This window comes from Leucoraja erinacea, chromosome 28 (genome assembly GCF_028641065.1).
Source record: "Leucoraja erinacea ecotype New England chromosome 28, Leri_hhj_1, whole genome shotgun sequence".
Lineage (NCBI taxonomy): Eukaryota > Metazoa > Chordata > Chondrichthyes > Rajiformes > Rajidae > Leucoraja > Leucoraja erinaceus.
This window is the reverse complement of record NC_073404.1, coordinates 10,606,275-10,633,328: the sequence shown is the minus strand read 5'-3', so window position 1 is coordinate 10,633,328 and position 27,054 is coordinate 10,606,275. Positions and strand designations below refer to the sequence as shown.

General features: G+C 39.4%; 1 protein-coding gene across 7 annotated transcripts in view; it reads right to left on the bottom strand.

Moving 5' to 3' along the window:
• Window positions 1-27,054, bottom strand: part of brip1 (BRCA1 interacting helicase 1) — a 197,235-nt gene that overhangs the window by 167,429 nt on the left and 2,752 nt on the right. For 4 of the 7 annotated variants that reach the window (XM_055657707.1, XM_055657700.1, XM_055657703.1 and 1 more), the window contains exons 2-6: window positions 26,411-26,556; window positions 25,618-25,729; window positions 21,101-21,271; window positions 15,005-15,135; window positions 13,325-13,459 (exon numbers count right to left, since the gene is read on the bottom strand). In XM_055657707.1, the coding sequence (XP_055513682.1) occupies window positions 13,325-13,459; window positions 15,005-15,135; window positions 21,101-21,271; window positions 25,618-25,729; window positions 26,411-26,503 (642 nt within the window). In that variant the 5' untranslated portion in view covers window positions 26,504-26,556. The remainder of the gene's footprint in view (window positions 1-13,324; window positions 13,460-15,004; window positions 15,136-21,100; window positions 21,272-25,617; window positions 25,730-26,410; window positions 26,557-27,054) is intronic. The other 3 variants (XM_055657704.1, XM_055657705.1, XM_055657706.1) reach the window with 2 other exon arrangements.

Genomic DNA, 27,054 nt, shown 5'->3' with positions numbered 1-27,054 from the left:
AAATGTGCGCTCTGCGACGCATGTTCACATGGCCTCGGATTGAGGAGCTCAATGCAAAGGAGGGACTTGGCTGTGAATGACAACCCAACCAATGCAGTGTTGCCATATCCAAATGTTATTGTCCCTCTAACTACCCAAAATTTAAAAAATGTCAAAATTTGTAGTTTGTTTGGCGTTATTTATTTTTGCCCACATAACAAGAAGCAAAAACTTATTCTTTCAGTTAATGATGGTGCATAGTCTAAACAAATATAGATAATGCAAGAGAATTTTAACATTTGGCTTTAAGGGATTAACAGCATGTCCAGTAACGGTGATCACAAATGGTTAAAATACTAAAGTGTGTAAATTAAAACACAGTGCATTATATAAGTGCATGGTTAACTTCCCCTTATTTAAAAGATGCATTTAACATTTACCTCGAGGCAAATTGTATATGTAAAAGCAAACAGAGTTCATACAAGGAATTTAAAATCGGAAATGATTTTATAATCCCCATTGTTTTTCAATGCCGCTTATGGATTAGCAGCGATTTACGATCTTCTAAGCTTTTAATACCTTACACCATACTGTTTCACCCAAAGATAGCTGTTGCATTCTCTACATTGAAGTAATCATGATAGAAAGCACGCACCTAAATCCACTGGCTACTGATCATTATTAAAAAATCACAGGTGGTGCCACCATTTTCACAATAGTAAGTGTGGATAAGCATTATTCTTGGCTATCTGCAGTTTTCTTTGATTACCAGTTTCTCATTACTTGTAAATGCATTCAAACAAGGGGTTCTTTTCTTCTCATCCCCAGTTCATCAGTTTGGTCTAAGTATTTTTTTTGCTTGACCTCAATGAATTATCTGCATCATGGTATTGTTGGTCAATGTCCACATTGATGTTAGTTCTTCACCAAAAATGATTCTGGATTTATTGCCAAACTAAGGAATGGTAATTAAGGAATTATGCCACATACTGGTTTCAAAAGCTATTTTTAAGTAATTGCTGTATAAATGCATTCATGTGTTAGGAGATGGTGAGATGCTTACATATTCTATGAAAAGTATTGAAAAGGCAGACAATTATTTTGCCATATTGTACATCAGTGAAGTTAGTCTTTAATTTTAGACATGTCTATCCCTGCCACTATTTCTTTGATTAAGATTAATAAAGATTAAAGTTAATTTACAAGAGTCTCTGTAACAGAACCTCATTCAAGTTTTTTGGTGATTAATATATAATTAATGCACACAACATTATAAAAATATGTTTTCACTTGCATCTTTAGTTCTTTGCAAATCTTGTGTAATATGGTTTTAATGCATTATGCATTATTTATGTTTATTATCACAAAATGTATGACAATCATCTTTTCATTTTCACTTGATGGCTGTCTCTAGATTGTCCCTGTCAAAGCGGCCATAGAAGTGGTTAAACTCCAGTCTGTTCGGTTAGACAAGCACACCTCTCCAACCCTCACCCTGAACACCGGCGTTCCACAGGGCTGTGTGCTGAGCCCCCTCCTCTACTCCTCTTCACCTACGACTGCACACCTGTACATGGTACTAACACCATCATCAAGTACGCAGATGATACAACGGTGATTGGCCTCATCAGCAACAAAGATGAGTCGGCCTATAGGGAGGAGGTCCAGCTCCTAGCAGCATGGTGCGCTGACAACAACCTGGCCCTTAACTCCAAGAAGACCAAGGAGCTCATTGTAGACTTCAGGAAGTCTAGGGGCGGCACGCACACCCCCATCCACATCAACGGGGGTCAACATCTCCGATGACCCACAATACCTCAACTCTGGTCAAAAAGACTCACCAGCGTCTCTTCTTCCTGAGACTGAAGAACGTCCATCTGTCTCCTCAGATCCTGGTGAACTTCTACCGCTGCACCATCGAGAGCATCCTTACCAACTGTATCACAGTATGGTATGGCAACTGCTCTGTCTCCGACTGGAAAGCACTGCAGAGGGTGGTGAAAATTGCCCAACGCATCACTGGTTCCTCGCTCCCTTCCATTGAGTCTATCCAAAGCAAGCGTCGTCTGCGAAGGGCGCTCAGCATCGCCAAGGACTGCTCTCACCCCAACCATGGACTGTTTACCCTCCTACCATCCGGGAGGCGCTACAGGTCTCTCCGTTGCCGGACCAGCAGATCCAGGAACAGCTTCTTCCCTGCGGCTGTCACGCATGTAAATAGATTTATTTATTGAAATCATATTCTATGTCGCTCTTCTAGGGTGATGCTAACTGCATTTCGTTGTCTCTGTATTGTACACTGACAATGACAATTAAAGTTGAATCTGAATCTGAATCTGACTATTTTGGGAATTCCAAAGCCTTGTGAAGTCTGAGAGATCCTTCAGGCAAATAGATCTCCATTTATTGAAAATAAATATCTGCACATACTGGAAATCTGAAATAAAAACAATGAATGGAAGCAAAACTCAGCAAGTCAGGCAGCATCTATGGAGAGTTATGTTTCAGGGGAATAATGAGAACCCAGTCTACCCTGCAAACATTTCATCCACTTATTTTGTGGAAAAACTTATGGGCCTGTCCCACTTGGCGATTTTTTAGGTAACTGCCGGCGACTGTCATAGTCAAAGCAGGTCGCCGAAAAACCGGCGACAACCTACGACAGCACCAACATCAGGAGAAGTCAAGCTACGCTCATTGGCGTCAAACCCACTGTCGCCGAAAATTTTTCAACATGTTGAAAATTTAGCAGCGACCAGAAAGACACTGAGGAGACTCACTACTACTACTATGAAGACACTATTTGCACGACTGAGGTGACTATTCCTGGCGACCACCAGCGAACATGTGGCAACAAACTAGTCGCCTGTAATTGCCTAAACAAAAAAATCGCCCAAGTGGAACAGGCCCATTATTGTTTAACAACATCTCAATAACAGTCGTGAAGAAGAGAATTCAAAATGTCATAAATTGCAAACTCACTTTTACGTTACTGCTTGGCTCACAGCAAACCTAAACGTTGTTTTTACAGGGAGCAATGGTAAAAATATATTTTATATATTTACACAAATAATTTCCAGATGAAGCAAATCTTCATTCTCACAAATGCAGTATGAGTTATTACCAGTGAATCATTAATACTCAACTCCACAAATTCCTTTCACAAATAACTCTCACACTTGCTATTTTGATTTTGGGTTGTTCCATATCTACAAATTTGATTTGTTCACAAAGATCCATTCTAGCCTAGTTACTTGCTTTAGTTACAGGTAACTCTCAAGTCCATTATAATCAATCACAATTTTGTGTTTTTGACTGTCAACATTTCAATCCATTAGGAGAAAAACATGAAAGTTTAACATTTGAAAATCAACAAAACACTGCAGGTGCTGTAAATAAGAAGTAAAAACAAAGAAAATGCTGAAAATACACAGCAGGTCATGTAGAAAAGTTAATTTTTCAGGTCCTAGACATTTGTCAGACTCTGTTCTTATGAATGAATGAATAAGTTTATTGGCCAAGTATATTCACACACAAGTAATTTGCCTTGGTGCTCTGCCCGCAAGTGACAACATGACATACAGAGACAGTTAGGAATGACACATAAAACATTAATAATAAAACATTATCGATTAAATATGTGAATTAAATAAAATACCAGAGTAAAAGGAGGCTACAAATTTTTGTTTTTTGAGTAGAGCTACTACGTGGAAAAAACCTGATTTTATGTCTGGCTGTGGCAGCTTTGACAGTCCGGAGTCGCCTTCTAGAGGGATTCAAAGAGTTTGTGGTTAGGGTGAGAGGAAGTACATCCTCTGTTGGGCCTTTTTGGCTGTGGAGTTGATGGTGGCCTCCCATTTAAGGTCCTTGGAGATGATGGTTCCCAGGAACTTAAAAGATTCCACAGATGTGACTGTGGTGTTGTTCATGGTGAGTGGGGTGAAGGGATGGGGAGCTCTCCTAAAGCCTACCATCAATTCCACTGTCTTAAGAGCATTGAGCTCCAGGTTGTTGCGATGGCACCAGGACGCCAGCTGTGTCACTTCCTGTCTGTAGGCAGACTCCTCCCCATCCTGGATCAGTCCTATCAGGGTTGTGTCGTCCTCAACTTGAGAAGCTTGACAGAGGAGTCAGTGGAGGTGCAGTCATTGGTGTACAGAGAGTAGAGGAGAGGGGTGAGTATGCAGCCTTGTGGTGCTCCTATGCTGAGGGTTTGCGAATCCGAGATGTGCTTTCCCAGCCTCACATGCTGCTTCCTGTCTGTCAGGAAGCTGGTGATCCACCGACAGAGGGGTTCAGGCACAGTCAACTTGGAAAGTTTGAAGTTTAGTAGCTCTGGCACAATGGTGTTGAATGCAGAGCTAAACTTGACAAACAAAATCCTTGCATAGGTCCCCTATGGTGCTGGAGAATGAAGTGCAAGCCCAGGATGACTGTCATCCACAGATCTATTGGCCCAGTATGCAAACTGCAGAGGGTCCAGCAACGGGTTTGTGATATTTTTCAGCTTGGCCAGCACGTCTTTCAAGGGTCTTCATGACTACAGAAGTCAGTGCGACAGGCCTGTAGTCAATAAGACCAGTAATTCTTGCCTTTTTGGGTATAGTGGAGACTTTGAAGCAGGCCAGGACAGTACAGGTTTGAAGGGACTGGTTGAAACCGGTGTCTGTGTAGGCCAGTGCCAGTTGTTCGGCACAGAGCTTGAGAGTAGAGGGGGGGGAAATTGTCTGGTCCTGGAGATTTCTGGCTTCTCTGTCTTCTGAACAGCCTCTCCATGAAGAGTCTCAAACCTAAAATGTTAACTCTTTTTCTTTTCACAGATGCTGCCCTGACCTGTTAAATATTTCCAGCATTTTCTGTTTCTATTCAACAGTGGAAATTATTTTTTCATCTCGACACAATTCCTACTGGAGAGCGCCATTCATGAGATATGCATCATTTATCAAGATCACTGCAGATGTCAAGTGAGTAGGAGGCGGCTAACAAGGCTGCAAATGTGTACAACCTGCCTTTATCTCACAACCAGGCTACCTACCTCCTATTGGAGGATAAAGAGGCACCGGTTTCAAAAACATGACTCCATCTGTAGGGACATTTTTATTGATTGTGCTCGATCCGCCCCACCACCATCAGCCTTGGCCCACAGCCAAAGGCCCCTCCACCCCATGTATCACTATTAATCCTACAATACAGTTATCTGCAATGGCGTCACAGGATGGACTAGGCCGAAAGCATTCACATAACAGCTCTGCCACAAAGCAATGAAAAGCCAATGATAGATAAGCCTCAGGTGGTGAAACACAAGGACATGTCCCCAGATTGCCCTGGCACACTCTGACAGCTTGCTGCTCACACAGTTATGTTGCACCATTTAAAATATCTTTGATATTCAGATACATCTAATAACAATCAAAATGGATTAAAAATAAAATGTAATAAAAACAGATTTAGCTAAATAAAATATACTTAAGTAGTGCTAATTAATTAAAAACAAAGAAAAACAAAACTCCTTTGCAAAACGTACCTTTCTAAATCAAGGTTGGCGATCCCATTTACCAGATACAAAGTTCATCCAGCCAAGTACATTTTGGTGCCAGCTCTAGAATGAACAGTGAGTTCAACAGTGGAGTGGGAAGTCAGATACGCCAGTTGCTGACCTCCAGCATATATATTCGACCTCTGCACTCTAGATAACAGACTCGGAAGTTGAAGACACATTAAATGGAAGAGGCCAGCTTGGCTGCAATTCCCTATAGAACAATCAGCCACAAGGAAGCATGATCGGGTAAAATGAAACATACGTGACAAAATCTACGTACTACTATAACCATTGGTAAGCACGTTAACCTTCTGGACCTAGTAATGTGGACCATTGAAAAGTTCAATTCCAATCAACAAATATTAAAGTAAGTGCAATTTAACACGTAATGTTACATTCTGTGAACAGATCCTTTCTTTCATCATTGCAAATGAACAAGGAGGATAAAAAGGTGCCAAATTAAACAAAACTTTTCCACTTCATACAGTTACAAAGCTATGTGAATGATACAACTCCAAATTCCTACCGTGTGAAATCTCACACTCTCACACCCGAATAAGATACCAGAAATGAAGTGAGCTTGCTATGCTATCACTCAACATCTATTCTTTCTGCTCCTTTTCTTACAAGAGTGGTGCTCTCCTTCGATGATCTCATGATATGCGACACAAAGCAGCTGTTTATGCACTCTCTGTAACCAGCAGGTGAACTCAATTCAATATTTATCACTGGCACTCACTGATCGTAGCTAACTTAGCAAGCATTTTAATTAAGCTGGAGCTTATTTCAAAGGGTCCATTCAAAATGTCAATCAACAGGCAAAGGGATCAAATGCAGTGTCAGGTGAGAGAGTGTAATACAAATCCGCAACTTTCTTCATCCTATTACTGTAAATTACTCTCAGACACTACTATGACTTCCATTGTAACAGACTGCCAGTCTCCAGAAATTTGTAATTGAAGTCGTTCTTAATCTATTATGAAGAGTGTAAGGAAACCTCTATGCAATACAGCATTGTGTGAAAGACTGCCACATGAACTAGGATTCTTTTCACTGTACCGCTGGATGTACTAAGTACTTTTACAATTCTCAGAACTTGCGGTTCTTCACTCAAGTAGTGTGTCACAAGAAAATAGGACACTATAATAAAAACCTGCTTGATGAGAATTTGTAGGTCTTTCTCATCAAGCAATCAAAATTCAAATACAATAAACTTTTCTATCCCATAATCTACAAACCCTTCAGCAAATATCCGTTTTGTTTTTTGTGCAAGACCACGTTGCTAAAATAGGAGATATCATACTCATCACTTACATACATGTGTCTACATACATTCAATGCAGACTAGTTTCATGCTTTAAGTTCTGTAAACTCTGTATATCTTTATTGATGTATTTACATTGCTAATTAATTGGTAATTTATAATCATTGTTAATTTTGATCTTCTTGTTACACAAATCCAATTAATAATAGAGATACTTTCAATTTTAGCAAAATATTTCTAAATTTAAATGTATTAGTTAATCTTCCAAAAACACCAAATTAAAGTGCCATCCTTCTTTTGGTGTCTTCTTCACAAACCCCATTCTGCAATATTAGTTAGCTGAGGTACGCTAATTATTTCATGCGAACAGCAGCAACGTTCAAAACTGTTGAATAGAACTTTGCAATGTTTTCATGAGGAACCTGGGCACGATTTCCTGTGTGGGCAGCAAAGAACATTCAATACCATTACTCTAACTTGCCCTAGACTATTTAATTCTGAAGATAAATGGTTCTGTAAATTGCTTGGAAGTCTAAGTACATAATGTAACTGTGAGAAATTCAGAAACTATGATGTACTATTCTACGTTCTAAAATGTGACATCGCAAAGCTGACTAGAGAAAGCAAGGAACTGTGTTTTTAATCCACCAGTGTGCAGAAAGGCATGCAAATGAGTGTGGTTGAAATCAAATCTAAATCAGAAAAGTGATAGACATGAAAGGAACAAATGAGAGAAGCAACATTTTTTTTTAGATGCTTTAAAAATGTACAGTTTTTAATGCAAAAGCATGTTAATACTTTCAATAATTAATTTCCATTGCCTAGGATGCTCACTGGCAGTATTTATTATAATATGCAGCACATTATAAGATAATCCAAAATAAATCAATCTTTAATTCAATATTCACCTTAACTAGCTGCAAAAAAGACGTTTTATTTCAGAGCAGGTCTGACTTTTTAACGCGTTAGTTCACTATCACCTTGGAAGTGCAGGTGCTTCATGTTGTTCAAAGCATATGAATTGCAAACCAAACAACAGACAGTTCATCTCAGACTTCAAATGCTGAACAACTGCACACCTGCCATCAGATGTAATAGGTTTAAGGGAGTTAAATGACTTAGGCCTGCCTCCTATTTAGGTTGTGCATAAATTATGATGGGCACCAAAAGCCATATCATGATTTTGACGGCAAAGTATGGACCATTCCCATGGTTGATGTCTTGTTGTATGTGATTTATATTTTTAACTTTTCAAATAAACCGTATATGTTATTTTATGTAATTTTCTTTCTGAACACATTAGCAAATCTTAGACTATATTGAAATAACATGCCTAATATATTGTCCTCTCATTTTATGCAGTTTATTTCCTTGCTGCCCGTTTTTATTTTTACCCATTATTATTTCTACTTTTTCTTCCTTATTTTTTTTCCTTTCCAATTTCTTTCTCCTTCCTTCATTAAGCCTTCTGCAATGATACCTAATTCATGATAGTTCCCTAACTCAAACAGTTCTCTGTTCCACAGATTATTGCTCAATATTAATAAATTGGAGATCACTTGTGAAATCTATTCACATTACAACTGTGTGCACCTATTCAGCTGAACACAGTTCTGCCCAGTAGTGCAATGATCTATATCAAAACATGTGTTGTGTACAAAAATGCATTCGTTGAGAACAGTTACATAAAAAGATTCTAGCATCTGCAGTTCCTTGTGTTTCCATAAATATATGAAAAGAATGGTTAAAAAACAGCAAACGTTGTAGTCGGTGCAAATTAAAAACTTAGGTTCGATTTTACTTTAAAGATCTGTCATGCTATGTGGGTAACCAATTTGAACCACTATTCCACATATATATGGAAAAATATGAGAAGTACTTTAACAATAACATTAAAAAACATTCACTCTTTATTATACAATCTTTCCAAACTAAAGCCTCCTTCATTTTATAATTACAAAATAGTTTGTAACTTAACTTATTAGCAAAGTTTGCATTTTCGGCACAAAGAGAATTCTTTTTTTTTTAATTCTGGATCATTGTACCTATAGATATAACGATTGTTTTAAAAGTTTATCTTCAGAAATATGGATGCCTGATAAGTACCACATTACACTCACATGAGAACAGTTCCAGTATGGATAGTTCTGGACATTTAATATTTCTTCAGTTAAACTTGTTTTTAACAAAATCTCTATCGAGCTATTTTGTCAACATTTTCTCATTAACAACAACAATCAGTTTTATTTGTCACATTGCACATAAAGTGCAAGTGAAATGAATTTGCCAGCAGCAGTACAATGAGAAAGAACACACAAAAACACAATAAAATGTTAACACAAACATCCACCACAGCATTCATCACTGTGGTGGAAGGCACAAAATTTGGCCAGTCCTCCTCCATTTTCCCCCGTGGTCGGGACCTCAACCCTCCGCAGTCGCCGCTGCGGGCGTCCTGAACATTGCCTTGTATAACCAATATTAATTGCCTATGAATATTTTAATGTGCTGCTATTTCAAGTTGGGACTGGGAAGAGTTTGAGTTTCAGATCCTTGATATTTTCTGCAGCAGTGATAAATGGCATTACAAATGGAGAACAGCTGTTCTAAAATTAACTGCATATATATTTTAACAAGACCAACACAAACATAACATTAACCCGTTCATACTCTAAGCATCTGCAAATTGGGATGTTAAAACTTCAATGAATTGGCAAAAGACGTTTAGAAGTCTTCGATAAATTTTTGAAATATTTAAAATTTCACAGGCCTTTGGTTTACCTTCGCAATCGGAAATATACTGACCAAGAGCTGACATGAATAACTCTTTAAGTCAGCCAATTGTCTTTTGATTTTCTATAAACCCCCAAAGTACTTGGTATTCAATTAGCACTGATTAAGATTAGGCACAGTTTTATTTTTTCCAAATTTTAATTTTACAAATATAATCTTTCTATTTTTGATTTGGACATCAATGATTATTGCTTGAAGGATGTGGTAAAATGTAAGGAGAACATTATTAATGCACCATAGAGAATAGAATGATTAGCCACGAGGAATATTTAGGCAAGGATTATTAGGTCTTTAAAGATACGCAAATAAACATTTGACGCCAAATTAGAACTGGACGAAGAGAACAGGGCAGTAAGGGTTTGGTCTGAAAAAAATAAGCTGCTTTAAATAGAATGGGCCAAATTATGCCTTCTGCATTGTCAACCTCTTAGGAATCTGAAAAGTAAGATGAAAAACACATTCTAAGGAGAAAAAAAGGATAACTAGAACATTCTCCTTTGTATAGTCAATAAGTTTCAAATAGATCTTACATGATTAGTTCAGCAAACCCTTTGAGCATCAACAGTGAACTATTTAATATAACTACGCTTGCTACCACAGAACAACAGCACCCCCTACTGTTCATAAAGTTGAACAACACAATGATTTTTTCAGACTGAATATTATTCCCAATGAAATTCATACATTCATTCACAGTATGAATTTATAGTTCTAATTTACTTTAAAACTTCATCTGCATTTTGAAAAAATATTGCTAAATAATCAACATACTTTACCTTTGTTGTTGATATTTATTGTTGGACTTAATTATTTTTGAAATGTTATTTCATGTTAATTTTCAATCACTTTATTAGTATGTTCTTAAATTAATCATTCAATTTTTAATTGTTCTTTTCAATTTATGAAATATATTTCACTGTTTTAGGTGTCACTAATTATCAGAAACAATTAGAAATTGTTAAAGTAAACAGGTTTTCAAAAGGATGCAAGTAGAAATCAGGACAGGCCTTGGGATCCACTGTCCAATTGACTGCTCACATTCCACTCTACTTCGTAAGCAAGGACATTAGGTACTGCTGGATGGCAAAAAGCACAGCCGTTGGGTAGACCCCCAGTGAGTCAATGCAAGGAGCAAGACAGATCAAATGCATTTCGGCTTAGTGCCTGCTAGTTTATTCATTGGGTGGAGATAATTTGCTCTATTACTTTAATTTAGGTGCACCTGCATGATAGTCAGACTGTAATGGAAAACCACATTCTAATTGTTCACAATTTAGCTCAAAAGTCAATTCTATTATTTTACAGTTGCATATAAATAAAAGCCATAAATAAACGCATATTTAAAATATTAACCCCAAATATTTTAGGTCACTTAACAGTTCACAAGAACAAAAAAGTGTTATTTATTTTTGTCGTCCGTCCAAAATTGCCTATATTTCCACACAATTTAGGTGTTAACACTTGATTCAGTAGTCTGTTCAAATTCATATTTATTGTCACATGTACCAAGTGGTACAGTGATATTTGAGTTACCATACAGCCATACAAATAAATAGAACACAATACACAACAGAGTTTAACATTAACATCCACCACAGCAGAATCAACGTTTCCCACTGTGATGGAGGGCAATAAAGTTCAGTCATCTTTGTTCGCCCGTGGTCAGGGCCTTTGAACCCTCCGCAGTCGCCGCTACGGATGGCCCGATGTGCAGTCCCTCTCGCCGGGATGATTGGAACTCCGGAGTCGGAACGGAGGAACATACTCGCGGCTTGAAGTTTACAAATCGGCTACTTCTTACTGGAGACCGCGGCTTCCGAAGTCCACAGGCTGAGCTGGGCGCAGCTCCAACATTGGCGACCCCCGGCAAAAGATCCCAGGCCTCCGCGATGTCAAAGTCAGCATCGCGCCCGCGGCTAGAAGCTCAACAGACCACAGCTCCACGTTGTTAAAGTCAGCAGGCCCAACACAGCCGATATCCGGCAAGGCATCGTCCCACTCCACGATGATAATTCAGTGCTGTGCCGCCGCTGAAGCTCTGGCTCCGGTAGGAAAGGCCGTGCCAATCCAGTTGGTAGGCCGAGAGGGGGGTGGGGCGAAGATGCGACACGGAGGAAAGACGCATCTCCGTCCAGGTAAGCGACTGAGAAATTGTTTCCCCCTATTCCCCCCCACCACCCCCCACATAAGACATACTAAGAAACGTCAAGCAGTATTCAATGAACAGCACTTTGATGTATGTGTTCCTGTTAGCCAGATGCTCCAGAACAAAGTGGAGAACCATTGAAATAGCATCTGGCATTGTCCTACTCTGATAAGCTAACTCAAGCAGTTCCAAGTCATTTCTGAGGGAGAAGTTGATTTATGCTCGAACCAACCTCTTGAAGCATTTCATTATGGTGGATGCATGAGCTTCCGGACAGTGGACATTGCAGCAGGTTACTGTGCTCTTCTAGGGTGGGAACATCAGACCGCAGAAGTGAGAGGTTAAAGACATTCTTGAATACTCCAGCCAGTTGGCTCAAAGTAGTCCTTAGTACTCGGCCAGGTAAGCCATCTGGACCAGAGGCTTTTTATCTCGAAGGATGGTGATGATGTCAGCATCAGAATCTAAGATCAGGGGTCATTGTTATCCCTTTCAAAGTCAGTCATAGAGCCACACAGCATGGAAACAGGCACTTCACCCATCTTGTCCATGCCCATCAAGTTGGTATTCTTGGCTAGTGCCATTTGCCTGCATTTGGCCCAATTTCTAGTTTTGTATCAATTTTTAAACAAAAGGTTCAAGGAATGTCACTCTGTCTTAAGCTGGTCAGGCATCTCATGGTTGGCTGAATAAATCAGTTAAATCATGTCAGCCAAGATTTAAAGGTATAGATTTCAAAAGGGCTTAATTGCTTACTCCTGAACCTAACCTCCGGCTGTGGTAATCTTCACTGCCACACTATAAACCAAGCAATCAAATTATATAATTTTAATATGAAATATTTAATTCTCATTTAAAATATAACATTCAGATTATAAATCATATCAATATTACCCCGACTGGTCAAATGTCAACTTCAAAATTATTGTCATGAATTCTCAAACAAGGTTTTATGATCTGCACTACAATTAGTCTGAAGGGTTCCGACCCAAAATATCATCCATCTATGTATTCCAAAGATGCCGTCTGACCTGCTGAGTTAATCCAGCACTTTATGTTTTTTTTGGCATAACCAGAATCTGCAGTTCTTTGTATTCCTGTCATTTCATTGACATATGCTCTAAATCTTGAAAATCAGTCCAATATAATTGTGGGATTATTTTCATCAGATAGGACCACTGAGGCTCACCACCACCAAGGACAACCAGGGATTGGTGAAAAATAGTGAGCAAAATAAAACAGAATATGCTAGAAGCACTCTTTAGGTCAAGCAGCTTGTGTGAAAAAAGAAAACAGAATCGGAAATGTGAGAAAACAAGCATGTGATAGACAGAAGGAACAAAGAGAATGTGTTAAGGATCCTTGACACCTCATTATTTCTCTTTCCATTGATGCTGCTCGACTTGATACATTTTTCCAGTGTTCTTCACATTTCCATTACCTCCAGATTTTTGTTCCAGATATGATATGCTGGTTTTGACATTAAGCCCACAACCCAAAAAAAAAATTAATAAAGATATTATAATCTGCTTATGAGACTATTCTAAAATTGAGCATTTCACCACTAATTAATTTTGATATTTATAACATTGCCAAAAATTACCTCTGGTGAATGTGGAACATGTTGGGCCACATAATTCAAATTTGTCTCGCATGATCCAGTATTCCCTTCCTCCAAAGTAGTATTATCTTCATCAATATAACACACTCCTTTCTCAAAGCACCTCCGCTTTCGAACCTGTAAAGTAACATCAAGGAAAAATGGGATCCTTTCGTACCATCTTCTACGTACTTAATTTTACCAAAAACAGGAAGTAAAAAGAGTGTTAATTGCTGGAAATATTTTTTTGTGATTTATTTCTAAGAACAATGTATGTTTAACACTGAAATGAAAACTAATGATTAAATCTCCAAGATATTTATTTTCTGGTCATTTTATTTTCAATCTATCTCAGAAGATCAAACAATTTAGAAATGAGCAATCTGAAATCTAATTGAAAACAGTGAACAATAAGATTTTTCCAAGAGCATTAAATTAAAAAATATATAGAATCAGACAAGTAGAAATAGGTTTTGTTCTTGCTGTGCAATCAAATAGCTTAGTTATCCCCAATGCAACCTCAGCTTAATTGATGCTGAAGCCCTCATCCAAGCTTTTCAAATTTACTCTGCATACATACATACATACATAAACTGCAAGCCATCTGAAACTCCATGTCTCAACTGCCATCACATTCCAATCTCTTTTTTAGCCATGTTTCAGCCATGACCTACTCTGGATCCCGGGTAAGCAAGGCTTCCATTTTTAAATTCTCATCCTAGTTTTCAAATCCCTCCACCTTTCTCCAATCTCCTCCAGCCCCAAAGCCTTCCAAGGTCTCTGCGCCTTTCTAATCCTGCATTTTTGAAAATCCCTAATAATCAATCAATCCATCACATATATCCACTTTCTGGAATTCCCTCCACAAACCCTCTTTCCTCCTTCTAAGACACCATTTAAAAAAGTTTATATTAATCTTTCGGTCACCTGTCCTAACATGGTTTGGTATCAATTGTTTAATTAAAAATACTCCAGGGAAGCTAGCTGGGACTTCCTGCATAATAGAAGTTGTTGTTGGAGTCACATTTTTGCACATTTATTTGAGACTTTCTTGCAAAACTGTTAGAGGACAATTTCATCTTTCAGTTAGAATCCAATGATATCTAAAAACCTGTCGCGTTGTTGCTCTTTCCTTACTTATTAGTTTAATTGGCAAATGTGTTTGGCTGTATAGGTTGCAATACAAGAGACTGAAAATCAAAATGCTGGAAGAACACAGTAGTCAGGTAGCATCTGTGGAGGGAACTGGACAGTGTGTGTTGGGACCCTTCTGGAGCTAGTTTATTTATTTTATTCAAGATTCCAGCATGTGCAGTCTCTTGTCTCTCCAACATGAGAGACTATAAATGTATGACCTTGACTGTTTAATTAATATTTTAACTTGAAAGTTTATTTTATCTTCTTTAACCCATTGACTGCCTTTCTCAAACTACTTATTCTGACCAGAATAATACATCAAATTGACACAAGCTTTTTAACTCCAACAGCCATTCTTATTTCTAACCCTACATCCTGCTAAATCTCCACACAAAGGAATTATTTGTTGATTATCATCTCCTCCAAGAATTATGTTGTATTACCAGAGGAAAGAAATGTCAGAATTCAACCATTATATCAATCTAATTAGGAGAAATCAAGTGACTTGTTAACTCATACAAATAACAGTATGAAAAAGGGTAATACCTTTGGATCATTTGAAGGCATACGCATCCGCTTTTTTTCTGATTGAAAATCATCATCACTTTTATTAAAAGCTGCTTTCATCATGGTCCGCAGTTTGGAAGATAATGTATTCCTTGAACTACATGCAGCATCTGAAAAATAAAAACAAACATAATTATGCTGCATATAAACAATACAATTCCACACTAAAAAGTATGTTACCTACACACACAAAAAAGCAAAATGGAATAGGTTTGGTTCAGGCTGGTCACGTCTGTAAAATGCCAAGTTTACAGAACTGAAAAAACTAGCAGGTCAAGAAGCATGATTAGGAAGAGAAAAACAGTTGACATTTCCGGAAAAAGACCCTTAATTAGAAAGGTTTATTCTTGATGAAGGGTCCTGGACCTAAAACATCAGCTCTGCTCCTTCGACTGATGCTGCCAAATATTTCTAGCATTTTCTGTTATTGTTTTAGATTTCAAGCAGATGTTTTTGCTCCATGTTTACTAAGACATTGAACTTCCTGGTCTCCTCTACTTGTTACAAATGTGTTCCCCTTTCTTGACACTTCATCAAGAAACTTAGCTTCCTGCAATTTCTTGACCTACACAACATAATGTTATTTAACCATATTAGAAGATGGCGACAATGCGGTATTATAATTAGCAACCAGGCCAAGTTTGAATATATGGCAATTAACAATCAACTAACCCAGATCTACCTTGCCATACAACAATTGGCTGCCTAAAGATAGTCCTGTAAAATGAACAGGTGGAAAAAGACATTGGCTGTCACAATTTCCTGGGTTTGACTTGATGACCTGGGAAGACAAGGCCTACAATATGCAAGTTTGGTGCTCAACTAAGAAACAGAACATATATGTTTACAAATTGCATTAAAAAAGATGGCATCATAGACAAGTGAAGGTGGTGAAAAGTTGAAAAGTTTTTCCTTGGCCAATGTTAATGCCTTGCAGATAGTGCACTTCCTATGCTCAGAAATTAATTTGATATATCACAGCTTTTCAACATTATCAGCACCAATTTTGTAACATAGTGAAAGAAGGAACTGCAGATGCTGGTTTAAACCGTAGACACAAAATGCTGGAGTAACTCAGCGGAACAGGCAGCAACTCTGTATAAAAGGAATGGGTGATGTTTCGGGTCGAGACAAGGGTCTGGAACTGAAACGTCACCCATTCCTTCTCTCCAGAGATGCTGCCTGGCCCACTGAGTTACTCCAGCATTTTGTGTCTATCTTCAATTATAATATAATAGGTTTGTCTGCTTGTCATGCTAGTATTTCACTGCCAGATGTCACCATAGCATTAACTTGTTTCTTATTTCCCAAATAATTCTATAAGTATTATTTTAAATAAGTTGTACTTTCATTCTGTAGGGTCTTAAGTTATGCTTTTGCAATTGCACGCATTTTTCTCTAGTTCACATCCCTTTTTGTTTTTTATTCATAATTATTCAATGTCACTAGTTTATGGTGAAATCGTGGTACGCCAAGGCTCCATACAATAATACAGTACAATACAATTTTATTGTCATTTGAACCTCAAAAGAAGTTCAAACGAAATTTGGTTTCTGCAGTCTTCTTCTTCTTCTTGCGTATGGCGTGCACAGCCTAAAGTTGTAGGACAACTTGTTCTATTTGATCATGCACACCGTGGTTGATTGCATTTGTCGAACAGGGCGGACCACGTGAAGGTTGCAATCTCCCACCCCTTTTCTGCTGTCATACAACAAGAAAAGAACCAAGACACACAGCCAACACAGTTTACACAAACGTCCATCACAGTGAATCTCCTTCTTACTGTGATGGAAGGCAAAGTCTTGTCTCTCCGGTGTTCCATTTCTTCTCCCGATGTTAAAGCCCCCGGCGGGTAATGGCATGTCCCGCGGCCGTTAAGGCGGGCGATGTAAGGCCCCGCTAAGGGTCTTAATGTTGGAGCCCCCGGCAGGGGATGGAAAGTCCCGTGCCGGGCGATGTAAGACCCTGCTCTGGGTCTCAACGCTGGAGCCCCCGGCGCGCGATGGCAAGTCCCGCTGCTGTCAAAGCTGCACCGGGTAATGCAAGGACCCGCTCCGGGTCATTTTCAACCCCGCAACTCGGGCGGGAGAAGTTGCCGCTGTGGGAGCTCCGAAAAGCGGTCTCCCACCATGGACCTGTGAGCTCTCGATGTCACCGTCCACCGGACCTGCGGCTGGAGCCTCCGAGCTCCGGAGTCGGGTCACAGCCGCGCGCCACCTCAGCTCTCCACGCTCCAAAGCCGGCCAGCCCCACGATGGTAAGTCCGCAGCTCTGCAACTGGAACCTCCACGGTGCCAAGGACACATAAGTGGGACAGGCCCTTAACAACCTTCTGGCCAAATTATTTATTTATCTATCTATCACATTGATAAATTATTTACTTCAATTATTCCATCCCACTAGTTCCCTTCTTTGTTTTATAGTTGGCCTAAAGGTTTTTAGTTCTGTGGCTCTACAATTAATATGTTGGTAACAACATATTAATTCCACAACCCTGTTATTTACTTCCTTCCTTGACATGACAAATAGAAAAGCCTTACCCCTTCTATGAGTGATCCTACCCTCTCCTAAATACCCTCTGTTTCTCATGTATGTATATGGGCATCTTATCTGAGGAAGGAGGTGCTGGGGTTGGAGAGGATGCAGAAGAGGTTTACGAGAATAATCCTGGGGATGATTGGGTTAATGCACGTGGACCATTTGATGGCTCTGGGCCTCTACTCGCTGGAGTTTAGAAGGATGAGGGAAGAATTCATTGAACCCTCCCCAATAATGAAAGGCCTAGATAAAGTGGATGTGGTGAGGATGTTTTCACGTGGGAGAGTCCAGAACCAGAGGGCAAAGGACAAAAGGACGTATCTTTAGAATAGAGACAAGGAGAAAATTCTTCAGCCAGAAAGTGATGAATCTGTGGAATTCATTGCTAGAGAAGGCAATGGAAGCCAAGTCATTGGGTATTTTTAAAGCGGAGATTGATTAGGAAGGGTGTCAAAGGTTACTGGGAGAAGGCAGGAAAATGGGGCCGAGAAGGAAAAATAGATCAGCCACGATCGAAAGGCAAAACAGATTTAATGGGCTGAATGGCCTAATTCTGCTCCTGTGTCTTGTGAACTTATTATTTAATTCCTCCAATGCTATTTAATTCAGTAGCTCTCTCTTCATACCTAGTGCAGAATATTTGAATGTACACAATTATTGGCCAACTATTTAATTTATCCGATTGCTCTGTACAAAGCATTTACACCACTGCTAGGTAATTAAATTACAATTCCCAAAGACATCCACAGTCTTGCACCACAAAGCCAATACAGACAGAGGTTGTGAAATACTGTATTGTTGCACAACTCTCTTTGTAACATCATATTCTCCTGAGAAATATTTCACCTCACGTCAACAAGCTTCCTGCTGGGGTTAAGGTAATTCATAGGACAAGTGTAAAACTGTTCAGACTTCATTACCTCCACTTTAAAACCAAGCAACAAAGTCATCAAGCCACAAAACAATAATCTTGTTCTTGGTTCTTCGTGGTTCTTGGTCCTTTATTGTTTGGAGGCTGAGCGTATAAAAATATAGACCTTCATCCCACACATCTGGAAGAAAGCATCCTCAACCAAACTGGACCAGTTGTTCAAACTGCACAATTGATAATCCCAACCAAACTCTGGTCAATATGGATCAATTCCCATATGTCAGAAGCCACCTATCAGTGAAGGAAGATGAAATCAACCTGTGCTTCCACTGCCCCATTACAAAAGAGCTGCTTGTGGAAAACTCAAGCCAAGCTCATGATCTGGAGAGCAGCAGTGATCCATGGCCTCTCATAAACATCCCTAACACAGGCAACACTGAGGCATAGCAGTGCGCCAGAGACCCGGGTTCAATCCTAACCAAAGGTAGTTGGCTGTATGGAGTTTGTACGTTCTCCCCGTGACCTGCATGGGTTTTCACCGAAATCTTCGGATTCGTCCCACATTCCAAAGATGTACTGGTTTGTAGGTTACTTGGCATGTTATATAAAAAAAAAAAAGATTGTCCCTAGTGTGTGAGGGAATCGTTGGTCGGTGCAGACTCGATGGGCCAAAAGGCCTGTTTCTGCGCTGTATCTCTAAAACTAAACAATAGGCACCCCAAGGCAGTGCAAAAAGATTACCAACACAGCCGCTGTAATGTCCTCCACGCTTTCAATATTCCCTTTCCCCCACATAGACAGGTTGGCTGAATGGACAGTAAAGCAACAGATGAAATTTGATATAAATGTCTGAAATAATACACATTGGTAGAAAGAATAATGGGAAATGACAGATGCTGAATGGCATGTCCAAAAGCCTTGCCGAACCAAAATAACCTGGGTGAGCTTGTGAACAAAGTAGAAGAGTGTGTTAAAAGGACAACTAATAAAGCAAAACATACTAAGGAGGAACTAAGCGGGACAGGCAGCATGTGTGGAAGGAATGAACACACAACCTTTTCAGGCTGGGGCTTGTCTTCAGATGGATTAACAAATGCATGCAGGATGTAGGGATTCATAAACAGAGGCAAAGAGGACAAATGCAGAGAGCTCATGCTGAACAGCACAAATTACTGGTTACGCCATAATTGAAGTATTATCCATTTCTGATTGCCCAGTTTAGGAAGATTCTAAGTGGATGGCACGATAAAGATTTACTGGTTAGAATGTAATCCCTTCAGTATATCCCCTCTGAGTGCAGTTGTAGCATTCTCTCTGATAGGTAAAACAACTCCTTCCCCTCTTAACTAAAGTCTGTGAATTTCATATTCTAATTACAGAGTAAAAAAAGTTATTCAGTGCATCTCACTCGTGGTTTTCATCCAAAGTTTTAAATCTGTGCCCTGCAATGGGAAGAGTGTAAACGCTGGGCATGTTTTCCTTGGACAAAATAAAGGTGGAATGTAGATATGATGGCAGTGTATAAGATCATGACTGGCTTAGACAAAGATATGACACTCTTCCCATTGCAGGGTATAGATTTAAAACTTTGGATGAAAATCACGAGTGATATGCACCAAAGAACTTTAACTCAGTAATTAGAATATGAAATTCACAGATTTTAGTTTAGAGAGGGAAGTAAGAGATGAAGGAGTTGCTTTACCATTCAGGGAGAATGTCACAACTGTACTCAGGGGGATATACTGAAGGGATTATCCACTGAGGAAATATGGGTAGAAATCAAAAATAAGAAAGGTACAATCATTGATGTGGGATACTACAATCCTCCAAACCATTAAAGGAACAGATATGTGGACAGATTAAAGAAAGATGTAAACAAAACAACGTCGACCTCGTGGGCAATAAGCAATATTTCCCCAATAAGCAGGATATGATTCAGTTACAGATCTGGGCTGAGAAATGGCAGATGGAGTTTAATCTGGGCAAATGTGAGCAATAGAAATAGAAGCAGCCAGTGCCTTTGGAAGGGAATGAGTCAGTACCTGACAGGAAAATAACTTTCAGGCTCTGGGGATAGGATGGTATAATAGGACTGATGGGATTGCTCTACTAGGAGTCAGTAAAAACGTGATCAGCTGGGTGAGGTTTCCAGTCTGAAAAAATCATGATATCCTTTGATTTCCTTCAGCAACACTTCCTTCCACTGTCACAATCCTTCAAACTCTTCAGACTTCACGTTCAATATTTTTTATGTATTTCTTTACCAGCTACATCACAAGAGTTTTGAAAGCAAACAGAAAACAACACCTCATGGAATAACTGCATTTCTTCCTTGACCCAAGTGGAAGAGTCTGCAGTTTCCTGGTTCCGCCCTTTTATTAGTCTTCAACCATTTAATACCCAAAATTTTTAAATCTCATCCTTGTTTTCCATTGCCTCAAGGGCATTGTCTTTCCAACACCATAATTCCCTCACCTCTCATTTACTCAAGCATTCGTTGAAATCTCTTTAATTTTATCACTAATTGCAGGGTCAAGGTACTCCACACAAATGAAGGTGTGAATTAAATGGCTGAAGAATCATACGTTAGTCCTTACTCAGATACAAAGCCAGAAAAACTATGAGTATGCGTCATAAATAAATTATAGAAGGCAACAAACCAGTACCGTGATTTAAACTTGGTGAAGTTATTTCTGTTTCTACAACAGCTGGAATGGCCTGTCCTCTTGCTGCTGTTGGAGCAAAATTCATTTCTGATCCATGACAAGCACAGTTGCATGCAGGCAAATGTTCTTGTTTCTTACAATCGTTTAGGGAATTTCCATCTCCAGCTTTCTCTGCAAAACAAATCACTCATTGATACACGATCAACAGTTATCATCTGAACAACCTTTATTTACTCAATACTAGAGATGTCACAGTTCAATACAAAAACGAAAATGTTACAGTGAAACAAAATAATCGACTGCAGTATATTTTTACAATTACAGGATTGCAACTTTGTTATCAGTTTACAGAAGTACTATTACACCAACCCACCAGCATTTTCCTAATTGTCAAATTTGTCATTTTGATATCACTTGAAAGATTATTTTCAAACCCTTTTTGTTTTGTTCTTACTTTTTTCTCAAATCTGTTATCGTTTGCATGTTGTCAGGATCTGCACTAATTCTTTTATTTTTGTATGAACTAATTCCAGTATGCTAGTCAACTAGCCTTTTGATTGCAAAAGAGGTTTTAATAATTACCATTAAATAAATTAAACATTCGACCGTGAAAAGTTAATGTGCCTCTGTAACATCTTTTGGTTTAGTACCATTTCAATTTTCACAATATTTTCTCAAATTCAATCAGCTAGGTCTTGAATTACTTTAGACAAGCTAATTTAATAATATGGTAACTTTAGTTACTAATATTTTCTCCACTATAATCCTAATAAAATAGAACCGTTGCTATCCTGCCCCTTGTCCAACGCTCATTCCCTCTCCCGTCCCCTTCCACCTGTATACCTCCCTTGAACTTTCCATTTCATTCCTCTGCTCTCCTTATCGGACATCCTTTCGTCTCCTTTCACCTCAAGCCTTTATCACTTAATCCACCAATCTGCCAATCAAATACCCTCATATGAATCCACCCCTCACTTGCCAGCTTTGGCCAGTCCCAACCCTTTTACAGTTTTCTCCCCCTACTGCAATTAATGTGAAGAAGCGTCCAGACACAAAACGTCACCCATCCATTAGCTCCACAAAATTACTTCAGCACTGTATCTTTTTTTTATATTGATAATCTTGGCTCACCTCAAAGCCAGCCTCCCCCCCACACTGGACCCCCATCAGTTTGCCTACCGGACCAACAGGTCTACAGAGGACGCTATATCGGCGGCCCTACACTCTGCCCTGACCCACCTGGACAACAACAACTCCTACATCAGGTTGCTGTTCATTGATTTCAGCTCTGCCTTTAACACTGTCATTCCCGCCAGCTTGATCACCAAACTCAGCGGACTTGGCATCTCCACCTCCCTCTGCAACTGGACACTGGATTTCCTCACCAACAGACCACAGTCTGTTAGGGTCAACAACCTCACCTCCTCCACTATAACACTGAACACCGGCGTGCCACAGGGCTGTGTGCTCAGCCCTCCCTCTTCACCCATGACTGCATCCCTAAGAATGGATCCAACGCCATCATTAAATTTGCCGACGACACCATGGTGGTAGGACTGATCAGTGACAACGACGAGTCAGCCAACAGGGATGAGGTCCAGCACCTGGCAGCCTGGTGTGCCAACAATAACCTCGTCCTCAACTCCAAGAAGACGAAGGAAATTATTGTCGACTTCAGGAAGATCAGAGGGGGCAGACATATCCCCATCCATATAAACTGGACTGAGGTGGAGCGCGTCTCCAACTACAAATTCCTCGGGGTACACATCTCGGAGGATCTGTCCTGGTCCCTCAACACCTCCAAGCTGATCAAAAAGGCGCAGCAGCGCCTCTACTTCCTGAGGAGGCTCAAGAAAGCTCACCTGTCCCCCCAGATCCTGACCAACTTTTACCGTTGTACCATCTAAAGCATCCTGACCACCTGCTTCACGGTATGGTACAGCAGTTGCACTGTAGCGGACAGGAAGGCACTACAACGGGTGGTGAAAACCGCTCAGTACATCATCGGTTCCCCCGCTCCCTGCCATGGATGCCCTCCACCAAAAACGGTGTCTGAGACGGGCCGGGAAGATCATTAAAGACCCCTCCCATCCCAACCATGGACTGTTTGCCCTCCTTCCATCAGGGAGGCGGTACAGGAGCCTCAGGTCTCGTACTAGTAGGATGAGGAACAGCTTCTACAATAATACTATCACATTGCTGAACTCGGAGTCCAGCCGATAGATCCGTCCACATTGTTTGATTATTCTGTATTTTTATTTCTATATTGCACTACTACTACGGACTGACGCTAAACTGCATTTCATTGTACCCATACTTGTATTTGTGCAATGACATTAAAGTTGAATTGAATTGAATTGAACTGGAATGGACATGGGGGGAGGGGGGGGTGGGAGAGAAGAGCAAGTTTATACGCTCAATTACTTTGTGGCAAGGGATCTGGTGTACTGACAATGTTTTGTTTTCTATGCTGAATATAGAATATTCACAATTAATATAATCTTAAAAGTTCTTGGTTATGGCTAAGTACATGATTTGTAAAATTAAATGGATAGCAAAATATTGTAGCATCCCCTTCTATTTAAGCTTACAATTCAAATACATGCTTAGCTATAACCAAGAACTTCAAAATTATGCCAATTCTAAATGTTTCACATTTTATGCTGAAAATATAGCAAATACAACATGATAAATTACTTGTCATATTGTATAGAAACAGGCTCTTTAGCCCATAAAGTCCATGCTAACCACCATGTAATTGCTAATCCCATTTACCAGTATCTAGTCCATAACCTTCTACATCTTGCCAATTAAAGTACTCGTCTAGATACTTCTCAAATATTTTGAAAGTCTCTGCCTCCATTATCCATTTAGGCAGTGTGTTACAGGTTAAAGTCAGTCTCTGGGTAAAAAACAATTTAATCAGATCCTCTTTAACCCTCTTACTCCTCACCTTAAAGAAATAGCATCTGGTGTCTGCAACTCTGCTGGAGAACGATCTCTTACTGTCTACCTTATCTACGCCCTCAATCTTCTATACCTCCTTCAGGCACCTCAGTCTCAACAAAAATAAAAAATAGCCTATCCAGGCTTGCCTGATAACATGAACACTCCAATAAGGCTACAATCTGGTGAATCTCCTCTGCACCCTCTCCAGTGCAAACACATCTTTCGTCCAATGTAGAAGAGCACATAGTATTACATTTGTTGCCTCAGCAATGTTTATAGAGCTTTACAGCAACGTCCTGTTTTTATATTCTACATACCATCTAATGAAGCCAAGCGTCTCATATGCCTCCTTATCCATCTTCAGGGATCCATAGATTATAGGTCAAGGTCCTTCTGCTTCTTGCTGGAGCCTTATCATTCTTTGTGTATATCCCAGCCTGCCCTACCCAAAACATATCACCTCACACTTTTCAGGATAATATTCCATCTTACCAAAACATCAATATTATTCTGTAGTCCAAGATCATCCTTCTCAGTTTTAGTTTCATTCGTGAACATTCTAATTATACCTCTTACATTAGCATCTGGATCATTATTACATATAACAAGCAGTACGGGCTCCAGTATAGATCCCTGTAGTATACCACTAGCTTCCAATCATAAAATGAAACATCCACCGTAACACACTGTTTCCGATTAGAAAACCAATTTTGAATCAAATTTGCCAACTTGCCTTTAATCAATGTTTTATGTGCGACTCTATCAAAGGACATGTAGACGGCATCAACTACAAGGACCGCATCAATATACATTGTTACCGCTTCAATAAATGTAATCATATTAGTCAGACAATGTCATACAATCTTTTATTAATCCTTTACAGGTGCAGATTAATCCTGGCCTTTTTAGCAAAAATAGCACACTCTCCATCAATCATCTGGCCCCAGTAATCTCTTCTCTCTCCTTCCATACTAACCCGAGATGTGCCTCGAGTATTTATCTCCCGTTAAACCCACTCAAACATCTCCTCCTTTTTGAAATGGTAATTATCCCAGAATTTCCCATCCTCTTTCTTGAATTCCTCAACTACAACATCCTTCTCTTTAGTGAAAATAGTATTACTATAAGATCTCACCTACATCTCCTAGCCATGCATTGATTTCTCCTTTGGTCTCAAATGGACCTTACTCGTTCCCTGGTTATCTTCAATAAACTTATAAAGCATTTTGGGATATTCAATAATTTGGTCCACTTGTGATGTTTCATGTGTCCTTTTTGCCCTTCTAATTTCCAAGTACAGGTACCACCTATATTTTCCATATTCTCAATGGGCCTCCCCTGTTTTCAGTTTTATAGATCTGCCATTTGCTATGGGTTTTTTTTTTAATTAAAGTCAACAATTGACATCACTAGACATCCAGGTTTCCTTGGACTTACTGTTCCTAACTTTCATTTCTACATGGAACATTACCATTTTTTACTTGGGAATGACTGTTAATTTCCATAGCTAAATGAACAAAAGTTGTGTTATTAATTCTTCATTGCTGCATATAAATAGCAAGTTGTACCATATTGAGATTGCTGCCAGGCCAATGCAGAGCAAAGCAACGCAAGACTCTTTCCACTTCCAGTGGGGCTTTCTAACAGACAGTGTTGTCGGCAGTTCAAACCACGAACGATCTGAACAAAAACAAATTGGACCAATGTGCATCTCTATAGTAGTTCATCCAGTCATACCATCAAGTTCAAACATATAAATTACAGTGAGATTAGTCACATTTTAGAATGTTGCTGTTCTCCAATAAATGCAAGAATCCTTCAGCATATTACGTTTTCAATAAGAGATAATGAAAATGCAGACCAACGTGTGCAATTGTCTCAATTTATTAAAAATCGGAAACATTAAGATTAGTAAAATTATGGCTGGAGACATGGACTATGCATTGGGGTATTACTGGATTTTAAGAACATGGTTTATCCAAGCAGAATTGCTGTAATATTTATATAATGGCATTCTGCTTCTTCACTAACTACAACTGCTCTAATGGAAGCTCTGAATGTAGCTCCCATTGGCAATTGTTCCTCAGATTCCACTAGTATGCAGTTGATATTAAACAATTACTATTCAGGCAGTCCAGTTGATATTAAACAATGCTCTGGAGCTGGTTGGCCCAGTTATTTAATTGTCAATTCAGCCACACAAATGTGTTTAAATAGAATCAACAACATGAGAAGTTGTGTTTTCTTGGAGACATCCTGCTCCTCCAGGAACGCCACCAATCTTCCGTCTATGCGTTAAAACTCAAGATACTGGTTACCATTTAAAATGGTGTGTTTATTTCTCAAATATGTGAAACTTACTGAATTCATCATGGCAAGCTGGGATGGATACGCCTTGCATGGAAAAAGAATTTTCACTCCACCAATGGTATATTCTGATGGTGATGATGCCATTTTAATTAACTAATCCCAATACACATTGAGAAAATACAATTTTGTGTTTCAATCTGTAAAATAAATTTAGAAATTATGTAGAGAAAGAGCATATTCAATATTAAAAATTCTACTCACCACTACACTACTCTCATCAATTCCTCCCCACCAGATTCTACCACTCACCTACACACAAGGGGAAATTTAGAGCAGCCAGTTAACTCACTAACTTTCATGTTTTTGGCATGTGGTAGGAAATCAGAGCACCCAAAAGTAACTCACGTAGTCACAGAGAAAACGTGAGCCCAGGTCTCTGGTGCTGTAAGAAACTGACTCTACAAGCTGCACCATTGTGCTACGCCTGAGTTTGAAATTTACATGAAACTAGATGGAAAAAGGGAGAATGATAGCGTTTTACTGTTGAAGCCATGCTGTTACTAATTTATATAAATATATAGGACAGCACAGTGGCCTAAGGTTCAAATGAGCAAACATCAATTTACTGCCCAGACAGGGTCAATCGGCCATTGGGCCCATCTGGCTCCCAGCAGAGCAATCTACTCACCTTCCCT